We start from the raw sequence: 11,118 nt of genomic DNA, 5'->3' as shown, positions 1-11,118 counted from the left end.
ATCAATGCAGCGCTCCAATAATTATGCTGTATGTTATACCATCATACTTACTTTGTGATGAAGGACAATATTGCCGTGCTAAGGAAGAACGCCGTATGAACATTCGAGAGTTGCCAAATTTCCATCGATAAAATGTTTATTTTTCGGAAAGTTATGAATATTTTTCCTTGAAAACGGAATCTTCAGGTAAAATTGCGAACTAAATTATCTGAAAAATGGGGAGGAAAATATTCATAAATTTACCAGAAAATTCGCGTTTTGTCAAAGGAAATTTGGCAACGTCTGAAGGTTCATATGACATTTTTCCTTAGCATGGCAGAATACTAGGTTATCTACCAGGTAAAGCACAAGGGCAAATTTAGCGCTTAAAAGAGTAATACAAGAGGGGAATAGGGATAAAAAACAGGCACTCTTGGAAAGGAGAACATTTATTTATTAATTAATTAACAAGTAAAAAAATATGTCTAGGAAAATCAATATTACAGGATCTTTGTATATATTACAAATGACAATATTTTAGTTTAAATACAGTGCTTCTGAAGCAGACTATTAGTATTTTATTTCCACCAAAGGAAGAGTAATTTACATAGTTGTTTTTCTGCTGAGTGATTAGGTAAGTATGTAAGGAAGGAAGTAAGTAAGTAAATTTCATAAACGTATCGGGTCAATTTTTTAAGGGAAGGTGGCAGGACTTGTGTAATAAGTACCTAACTTTATGATGTATGGCACGGTTCACCCTTACTTCTTATAATACTGTTTTGCCAATTGTTACGCTTAAAATATGCGACTAATTTAATTGAGTTACGAAAAAACGGACGGTATCATAAGTTCTGTTCATATCACAAAAAAGTTTCTTTTATTCTCACTCAGCAACATCAAACATTGAATTCAATGTTGCTGTCAGCCCTTACATTGTTCAAGGGTCAAAGGAGCAAAGCGGTTCTTGAAATGGAATATTAGTTTCTTTTTGTTTAAAAAATAAAAATTTAATCAGAGATTTATGAATGATCCAATGAGGTTTCGTATTTTTCGACTCCAGCAGTCAGCAGTCAGTATGCTCATTTTTCAGTGGTGTTTCATATACTGGTTTTTATTTTAAAGCTACTTGTTTGAAAGAAAAAATAATCAATTTATTAATACTATTGCAATTTATTATGCACAGGTTTTATCACCCTTTTCTTTACACATACATACTCTTTTATCTGCTTTGCTCATCGTACGAAAAAAAAAAAAATTGGTGTTGGAGGAAGCAAATTATGTTGGACTGTGTCAGCAAGGTCACTTAGGCGCTAGAGTAAGTCTAATCACAAGATGTTTAGGTTCTAATTCAAATTTTAGGTACAGCGTATTTACAGTGGAAAAGATTCGAGCCTACGATAAAGAACAAAAAAGGCCAAACTGCATCCGATAAGCGTGGCCAAAGGTTGTGTTGCTGACGAAGGAGGGGCCTTTGTAGGTTCATCTGGATTTTTAGTCGTTGAGTCATTGTCGGGCGTTGGATTGTCCTCTTCGTCTTTGAACCACTTCTGCAGTGATGCTAAGTTCTTCTCAGTCCATTCCAAATTCTTAGTAACGTGCTCTATCGTATGATTTACCATGTGAGCATGGCTGTGCTCTGTGTTCTCATCGAGGGCCAGTTTCTTCAACTAAAAAAGGAAGTTAGAGGCTCGTTATTAGTATCACCTGCATAAAAGGCTGGTGAAAAACTCGCAAAAAAAATAAATGAACCTGTGAAACGAAGATTCAGAGCACGTAAAAAAATCCTAGTTGGCGGATTCTGAAACATTTTTAAAGTTTTTTACGTAAATACTTGTAGCAGCACCATTGACTGTCACAAGTTTTTCTTTTTCTATAAAATACCCGAAAAATGTCCCGGGATCTATCAATTAGGATAATTTTTATGGTTAGGAGCTTGTGTGTGTATTCTTTGTGCCAAATGATGCAGAGTACAGTGTAGAGTTTGCTCATTAACTGAAATATATTTATTTCATTCTTTACTCCAACTTAAGATTAGCTTTGTCTGATTCTATCACGTATTTTAATGGTCCACGTAAATTACATTCCGACAGATAATCATTGAGCAAGTCATTACGGTTTAATTTAATTTTGTGCTTTAAATCAGGTGCAAACGTTAAATTTGTGAAGGACAAATTAGGTTTCCATGATGCCCTCCCTTAACACTACCATGAGCCCTGCAAACCCTATTAAGACGCCAGAAGAGATGAGGAATGATGGAAAACTAACGCCTACAGCATAAGCCGATTGATTCGCCTTCAATTGGGAGGGTATACAAAAGCGGGTTATCCGAAGTCGTAATATTTGTATTTGCATATTGCAAGGATGAAGAGACGGAGAGTTCACGGCTTAAGATAGCTCCGTTTTTCTGCCTTCTAGATTACATTTCAGTATTTTACCTTCTGAAAATTTACTCACCTCTGCTAGCTGAGTTGGGTTCCAGATTGAATTCTGCAACTGCTTGACGAACATTTTGAGCAGTTCATCCTTCTTCACTCTGAAAAAGAATAAGTTTTTAAAGTTATGTTTGTAACATCAGTCATCAGTGGGGTTTTTGGGTCTTTTGGGAGTGAAGAATTTGGTATTTTTTAGGAATCGGAGGCTCCATGTTCAGCGCATTATCGAATCGGGTGTGGTATAATTTCGAAAACTGGTCATTTCAGGCTGAGATTTCAAAAAATTCGGAAAAATTGTCAAAAAACTAAATTCTCTATCTCGAAAGATCCAAGATTTTCTGAAACCTCTAAAATCTCCCTTGAGCTTACCTAAGATTTCAATTGATGTTAAGTTTATGTGATAATGGATGAATTTAGCGCCAAAAAATTATGAAAGATATCCGTTTGTAATGATCTTTTGTCCACAGTTTGTAATAAAATTCAGGAAAAACAACTATTTTCCAGAAAATTTGGAGGACTGTAGATGCAATGGGGGCACTTTTGAAAAAAAAAAACTTTTAAGAAGAAAAAAGTCTCATTTTGACCCACGTAGCAAAGGCTCTTGCAGTTTTACTATAAGACATCCTGCTGTATCCTCAGAATCAATCCAAAAATTATTTTATTTTTGCTCCTCCAAACGAGAGAAAATATTCTTCGATATTACGGTAGTTTGTGTGATACCACCTTGACTGCAATAATGAATTCATGCTCAATATACATATGCTATGTTCAAAAACACCGAGATCTTACCCAGAAATTATATTGGCGTAATTCGTTCGGAGCATCGTTAGTGCGGAGAGTATATGATGCTCTTGGCTGGCTATGCTCCTCACAGTGTAAACAAAATCTTGCGTTCGTATATTCTGGCCAGTTATCATTTCATTGACCAAGCTGAAACGAAGAAAATGGAGCATCAATGTAGAAATTTAGTTTATAATAATGAGAGAAATTTAAAAAAAAAATATAAATATTTCAGAACAATTGATCATCCATCAAAGAAAGAATCAGCATTTATTATTTCACACTAGCTGAGAATTCACCTTAATCACTGCTACTCATCTTCCTCAAACACGAGAGGGGAGAAAATGCAAAATATAAATTTCAAATTCATTTCTATATTTACATTGTAAGTATGGAAATAAGCACAGACTTGGATTGGGAAGCGTCTATGTATGAAGAATTCGTAACACTTCATGAGGTTATTCCTATCATTAAGTCAAGTTTTCTTACATCTTTGTCTGAAAAAACTGGAAGCGTGTTACTATCAACGAAAAAAGAAATACCCACGGACGCGGGAATTTTAAAAATGCGCGATATGAGCTGCGCAGATTGTGCGTTAAGGAGTGGATTTTAGACTCTTTCAACGTGTCCAAAGTGTTTTATGTGTAATTTTGGACCAACACATAGTCAGTTCAATTAGAAGTATCTCTTGTGTGCAACAAGCCCACTTAAATAATGCCGTGCTAAGGAAGAACGCCGTATGAACATTCGAGAGTTGCCAAATGTCCTTTGATGAAATGTTTATGTTTGAGGAAACTTATGAATATTATTCTTTGAAATTTGCAGGAACTTTAGATAAAAATACAAACAATATTCTCTGAAAAATTGGAAGACAAATATTTTTAAGTTTACCAGGGAATTCATGTTTTATCGAAGAAAATTTGGCAACGCCTGACGGTTCATACGGCGTTTTTCCTTAGCATGGCAGAATATTGCTGAGGCTTAAAAGTTATTGCTGAATATTTTCGTCTCCGTGTTAGCTCCTGTATTTGAGCTGAAATTGTTTAATTCTTTCTGAAGCTCTCTGAATACGCCGGATCGGTGGAAGCTAAAAGAAATAACACCGGACATTTTCACTTACGTTTCCAGTGCTTTAGAGTAAGTGGAGCAAGGCAGTGATGTAAGCGTGAGAACTTTTTCGGTAGCTACATTAGTTTTTAAGTAGTGGTTCCAAACTGCGTTCCACTCAGTTTCGCCTCCTAATCGTAGACTCGTGCATAGCACCGACTCCTTGATTTCAGGTTCAATCCTGGGCAGAAAAAGACAGAATAACAAAAATCAAGGTATAATTTGCAACCGACCCCAATTTATCGATATTGATGGCTAATTGGAAACAGTACTTATTCTAAACTTTTGAAGATTTTGGAAAACGACTTGCAGCACAAACATCCCTTGGTGATTGATCTAAAGACTGAATATTCGATTTTTCTAAAATAGTTCACCTAATCGTTGAGAGAGCCGGTCAGAAAAAAAGGCATTTTTCTGAGCTCTTTGGACATGCAGGGATTTTTTTCAAATCTGTTCCAAATGGAACTTCATCATAAGGCAATCCTTCAGCAAAAGCTCTAGTTTGACTTCAAAGCTCATTTTAGCAATGCAGCGTTACAAAGGTCACATTTTTTACCATTGAAAATTCTATGCGAACAGAAAAATATTGATTGAAATTTTAAAGTTTTCTCGACATAACTCTTGGATAATTGTCGCGGGTTGCATAGGGAGGCTCTACTGACCGTTGAAATTTCATTGAAAATAAAATTATACTTTTCAGCAATTTGAAATTTCATCCCGCATCTCTGCTTAGGATACCCTCATCTTCATTCTTTCCTGTATCCCATATTACCCTGAATTTGAAAAAAAATTTCAATTTGATAATCATTTTCATTTCACTTACTTGTAATCAGGATTCTGGATCAATTTACTCATTTCCTCCTTAGCTTTGTTTACGCATGAATCGACGTTTAAGTAGCAAGCCCATTGTGACATTGTGATTAAACCTGTCTTTTCCACGTGGTCCTTGTTTGATTTTGCGGCCAAGCTTTCGTACTTGCTCTTCACCAAACTCGCAAAATGTTTCTGAAAAACCATATCAAAGTTTATATTCCCAAGTGGCAGAGATCCCGATAAGTTGCGATTTGATCTAAGAACGTATAGCAACTTTATCGACGTCAATCCACAGCAATATTATCAAGAAAAAAAATGCGATGAGTTGTGATTTCATCGTATAAATTTGCAATAAATCGCGATATTATCCTAAATTATATCATAATATTATCTAACAAAAATTCGTAATAACTTGAGATAAAATTTTGAATTTAAAAAAGAGTTACGGGCTATTATAGACATGCCGTCCGTTCCAGGCTCATAGACCGAAAGTTTCGTATGCTACGGAGCAACAGCTTCGATCGCTCCGGGTGCTACGCCCGGAACTTTCGGCCTCGGAGTTCGGTACGCGGACGGTATGTCTATATAGCCATTGAGTACGGCCTCCATGGCCGAAGTTTTTTTTTCAGTGCATCAAAATCAGGTTAATTTGGCCCATGTTTGACAGGCTAGGGTACAATTACAACCAGGTTAGTGCGTTACCTTAAAAGCATCGGCCAGCTGCCCGTTGAATCGTGTGAGCAGGTAGCGGAAGTTAGGGAATGCAGCGAGGAAAGGCACCGGATCAGACTCTTTGACTAGATATTTGGACAAAGTCATTGGGACCGAATATTGGATGATACCCGCTCTGGCCAGGTTGAAGGCATCGTCGATCAACTGAGCTCTGTTCAACACGTGAATGTCGGATGGATTTGTCTGTAGAGCGGTGATCAATTCTTTCCAGTTGTGTTCGTCGTAGTTCACTCTGTAGAATCCTTTGAAACAAATAAAAATTCAAATCATTAACAAAAATAGTTTTATGACCTTTATAATACTACCTGCCATTTTCATATTGAAATTAATTTTAGGGGGAAAATGTGCGAAATAAGAGCAGCACTAGGCTTTTCGCATGCGAGCGTGGTTTGAGGAACTTTTGGCGAACATATGGGCATACTGGTGCGAACTTGTTCCAGGAATTTGTTATAACTTACCTACAATTTGTTCTTGAAACATCCAGTTCGTGGGACTTATTTCACTCGCACGCATGTGGACAAGGCCCTAGGTGTATGGATTCAACTACACTCAGCCAGACTACATTAGACTCCTAACTTATCTTCGTCTTTTCTCTTTATACCATAAAACTAAGCAACACTCTGACTTGAAGTTTTGGAAGTCAAGTCATCATAATTTACAGTCTTGTCAAAGCAGCTCTAAGTGTAAATTTTGGTAATTCGCACAATTTTTTGTTTTTACTGTATAGCCCTTACCCTTCCCCCCACCTACATTTTTTTTACCCCACAATTATTCGGCATGCATGAACTGCATGAAGGGACCATTAATATGGCCCTCTATGCCAGTTTTGAATAATATCGAACATATAAATTTTGAGTTACCGATGCACACATACTTTTTTTTTTTTTTTTTTTTTTTCAAATTTACAGACTATTTACTTAAAAAAGTACTATCTTCATTGTGACATGGGCTCTAGCTCTAGCATGCATGTACCCTTATGCATCTCAGGGCCCAGGTCCAACTGGAGACAAGTCCTTTTTATTGAAATACGTCCAAATTGATATATTTCATGTACTTACCGATCTCTTGGACATTAACGACCAGCCACCGGGCAGACTGGACATCGATATTTGCCGTCTTCTCAGTTGGGTTGAAAAGTACCAACTTCCTATTAGCTTCCTCCAAAGTGAAGTTCTTCTCATTAGAGGTCGTGTAAGTCAACGGAATTAGCCATTTCTTGTCGCTAGGTGTTTCTTGTTTCTCAAGGAAGAATGGCTCCTGAAAAAACATTCAGGAATTTTAGTAAGCGCCCACAGTATAAAAGGTAATGCCCTCCGAAGATGGAGGTAGTCTCACCGAATGCAAATCACATCTGCCATAACAACGTATTGCCAATTTCCGGGATGCGCGCGACCAGAGTGGTCCCCGCAAATTTGAAAAGTGGCGGGTCAATTTGTATATTTTGCCGAGCGCGGCACAGAATTGGCGGGAACCAATAGGAGTGGATGTTTCGACTTGTTTACATTCACGCTGATAACTTGTATGTAAACAAACGTGGTTCGTATCTCCTCGTGAGTGTTAGTGTTGTTGCTGTGAGAAAGTCCTTTGAATAGTTTTAAAGTTACTCAAGGTTCTTGATTTTTTGTGTAATTGAGAAATGTTTTTATTTGCCCATCTTAACCTCATCCTCCTACAGAATATTCATTTTGGTGTGCCCTCGTTCTATCTCCAAGTAGACGCCTCAAGGTGTGCTCTCCATGTGTCTGTAAGTTCTCACTAACAGTTTATTTTTACCTCCTTGTAGTCTCTTTAGCACTATACTGTTCGAAATTATTGCGGCTTTCGAACTCCAGGAAGCTTCTAAATTTCCATTTTGATTCGTTTATCGATTTATTTCTCATTTATTACCAGGGACTCACCTGTCGTATTGCTGTCTACCTACTAACTCTAAATGTCTTTAAAGGTTAGCGTCTCTCCTGTTTATTTATGCTCTGAGTCACCTCAAAGAGTGTTTTTACATCTGAGGATAAAATACTTTTTGCCTAGAAGTAAGTTGACGGAAGATCTTGGTCAAATTCAGAGTCTAATCTACCGCGTAGTGTCTATCAGCGGCCAGTCAAAGTTTGATGATCAATGATCTTGTCTTGATAATGATTGATTCCATGCCTCAAGTGTCGCAGATCTATACACATCCCTCAAGAATTGATAAGGGGATGGAAAAAGATTTCTTTTAAGCCTTGTAGCCCAGGCACTTATCGTTAGGGAAGAAAAACAGAAGAGTTGATCTGACAACAAATAGTAAGGCTGCCATAATCATTCACATCAAATGTCAAAGTTTATGCGTCCTTGGCCTTTATTCAGTCAAATCTATTTGTATCCTTCCTCTCACTGCACTGCAGCAAAATGTTAATCTTCATTGGTAAAACCCATTTGCACATACAGGGTGTTTCGTTTCAGATCACCCGCACCAGGCTTTTTTCTCGGTTGTTTTAGGTCGAATGAAGCTGGAAACTACTGTATTGAATAGGGAATTGACCCCAAGGAATCCAAATTTCATGTTCCCTCAATCTCATACATATTAATGTATACACCTTGGCCAGGGGGATTTGGTAGCATGAAATTCAGATTCCTTCGGGTCGATTATCTAGGATCCTCACTGGCTTTTCTGTAGAATCTAGGTACCTATGTCAATTTCGCGACCAAAGAGAAATTTGTGGAGGGTCCACTGCCTCCCTCATTAGGGGATCAATTTTAGGCGTAGGGTGGGCCGATTTTGGATTTTTAGGCGTCAATTTAAAGTGCAATTTGTTCAGGAATCCTGACTTCTAGTATCATGACCCCCATATATCTCGCAAGGGGAGCTGGGGGGGGGGGGGGTCGGAACCATGAAATTCAGGTTCCTCTTGGTAGATTCTTTATTGAACCCCTTGGTCCGTGACTCCGTGCTACCTAAAACAACCGAGGAAAAAGATGGGTGCTTGAAAACACCCTGTATATTCTTAGATTGAGTTAGCAGAGCAAGCAAAAAGAGTAGCTCAGAGGAACGTCAACCATTTGAACAGAACACATGCTCAAATGATTATTCCTTAAAACCTAATGCCAATTTTTCAGTTTCCAGGTACGTTTCAGACCTGCCTAACAAATCACAATGTATTTTTGAACCAACTTTCTCCGTAGAGAAAGTTATGTCTTGGCATTTCACCCACAAACAATCTAATCTGGGGACAAAACTTGTAAAACCATATGACGAGAAGGAGCAGAAAGTACAAAAAAATTGATCGAGAGTCCGTACTTTTACGCCTTGAAAAACTTTTGGAAACTTGCAAAAGTCGAAATAGCTAGAAGTAAATGGCCAAAAAATCCGAGTAAAGGTTGCTTTTCATGATGTTTTCCAGGTTCATTAAGCATGGGTGAAAACTCCGCAAATCGACTTTACCTACCTCAATTTTTTTAAGACATTTTTTTTCATTTTTCCAACTTGTACTTTAAGTTTATACAATTTTAAAATAATTTCGAAACGTAAGGTATTAGAATGCGTGAGAAATCGGTAAACCAAATAATTTTTTGCGATTTTTTTCTTCTGTAAATGTTCTGCTTTTTTTTTTTTTTTTTTTTTTTTCATTTTTACGATGGGTTTCCGCAAGCGTGCCATGCAGAGGTTCAAACCGCATCCAGCTGTACCTTCGATTTCAAACAACACAACCAACGTGCTAATTGTTGAAAATGATGGCCAAAGCGATCGACAAAGAAGGCAAGGAGAAAATGGAGTAATTTTATTGGCCGGTTGAATCGGGTGGTTGTCTTAGACTAAAGGAGATAATGATGGACCAACTAAAGGGTCCCTCACGGGTCGCCGTTAAGTAGTTAGTCTATTCTGCCGTGCTAAGTAAAAACGCCGTATGAACCTCCAGGCGTTGCCAAATTTCCTTTGATAAAACACGAATTACCTGGCAAACTTATGAATATTTGTCTTCCAATTTTTCATATAGTATTGCTCTCAATTTCATCTAATGTTCCTGAAAATTTCGAGGAATAATATTTATAACTTTCCTAAAAAATGAACATTTTACTGGAGGAAATTTGGCAACTCTCGGATGTTCATACGGCGTTCTTCCTTAGCACGGCAGTATTACGTACCTCCTTTTTCCAATGCAACCACCCGTCCCTACCAATAGTTTCGCTCAATTTTCCTTTCATCTTCTCTGTCTATCGCTTTGTCTATCAATTCCAACCATCAGTCTGCAAGAGATCTATTTTCGACGGAAAATCATGACAGAACCATTTACCTGCGTAACAGTGGCGGTTTTCTTGTCATAGTCTCTTGTCACAGTCACAACAGGGTATCCTGATTGATCGATCCAAGAGTTTTTGAAAGCGCTTATTTTACTTTGCCAATTTTGATTTGTAACCGTGTTCATTGTGTCAGTCACGCTGTCAAAAAAGGTATTTGAGTCTGTCACCCCACCATCCCTGGAAACAAAGAGAAACACATTGACTGTATGGCGTGTTCAAAAATTGGCCTTCAGTGTTCAATACAGGACTAATGTTTTTGGCTCAGCTATAAAAGCACGGCGACGGTGTAAGTCGGCAATCACATAACTCGTTTGCGGTGTCTGAAAATCTCCGCAACTATGTTATTTTTTTAAAGGAGAACAAATGGACATGATTCCTTGCAGTTTTTGCAGAATTTTCCTCGCACACAGAAGAAAAATCACGGCAGTTTTATGGAATTACCGTTGAGTAGTTTTCCGTTTAAAAAATAAAGTATGACAGGAAGTCTGCGACGTCGCAAATCGAGTATTGTGATTGCCGACTTTCACCGTCGATATGTATTAGGGCAAGTTTTAGATGAAGGAGAGCTAATTGGACATCTAGTATAGTAGAATGGGTCATTGTTTTGATGCTCCATTCTTGTAGACTAGCTAAAGATAATAAGATCCGCCCAAACAGCAACTTTCTACGTTGAAATATTAACCAAGATATCGCGTCTTGAGAAACTCGATAGTACATACCACCGCGGTAGTACATACCATATTATGCTTATAATCCCTGTGGATGACGTCAAAAATCGAGTTTTCCGAGGCTTGATACCTCGGGCAATATTCAACGTAGAAAGTTGCTGTTTGGAAAGCTCTTATTATTTTTAACCGATCTACAAAAATCAAGCATCAAAACACAATTCTGTGACCAGCGCAACTGACCCATTTAGAAGGATTAATTTGACATTGTTAGTCCAAATTCCGATAATTTGACAAATATCGCAAAGAGATTTTAACGCTACGTAGGAAAGTAAACG

At 37.7% G+C, this 11,118-nt stretch overlaps 1 protein-coding gene across 3 annotated transcripts in view; it reads right to left on the bottom strand.

Moving 5' to 3' along the window:
- Positions 1 to 412: 412 nt before the first annotated feature.
- LOC109030231 (aminopeptidase N) overlaps positions 413 to 11,118 on the bottom strand; it is a 39,247-nt gene continuing 28,541 nt past the window's right edge. For all 3 annotated transcript variants that reach the window (XM_019041082.2, XM_019041083.2, XM_019041084.2), the window contains exons 7-14: positions 10,109 to 10,292; positions 6,902 to 7,100; positions 5,814 to 6,085; positions 5,122 to 5,303; positions 4,312 to 4,479; positions 3,201 to 3,341; positions 2,434 to 2,512; positions 413 to 1,646 (exon numbers count right to left, since the gene is read on the bottom strand). In XM_019041082.2, the coding sequence (XP_018896627.2) occupies positions 1,350 to 1,646; positions 2,434 to 2,512; positions 3,201 to 3,341; positions 4,312 to 4,479; positions 5,122 to 5,303; positions 5,814 to 6,085; positions 6,902 to 7,100; positions 10,109 to 10,292 (1,522 nt within the window). In that variant the 3' untranslated portion in view covers positions 413 to 1,349. The remainder of the gene's footprint in view (positions 1,647 to 2,433; positions 2,513 to 3,200; positions 3,342 to 4,311; positions 4,480 to 5,121; positions 5,304 to 5,813; positions 6,086 to 6,901; positions 7,101 to 10,108; positions 10,293 to 11,118) is intronic.

Source organism: Bemisia tabaci, chromosome 8 (assembly GCF_918797505.1).
Source record: "Bemisia tabaci chromosome 8, PGI_BMITA_v3".
Taxonomy (NCBI): Eukaryota; Metazoa; Arthropoda; class Insecta; order Hemiptera; family Aleyrodidae; genus Bemisia; species Bemisia tabaci.
This window is presented reverse-complemented; position numbering and strand designations above follow the sequence as displayed.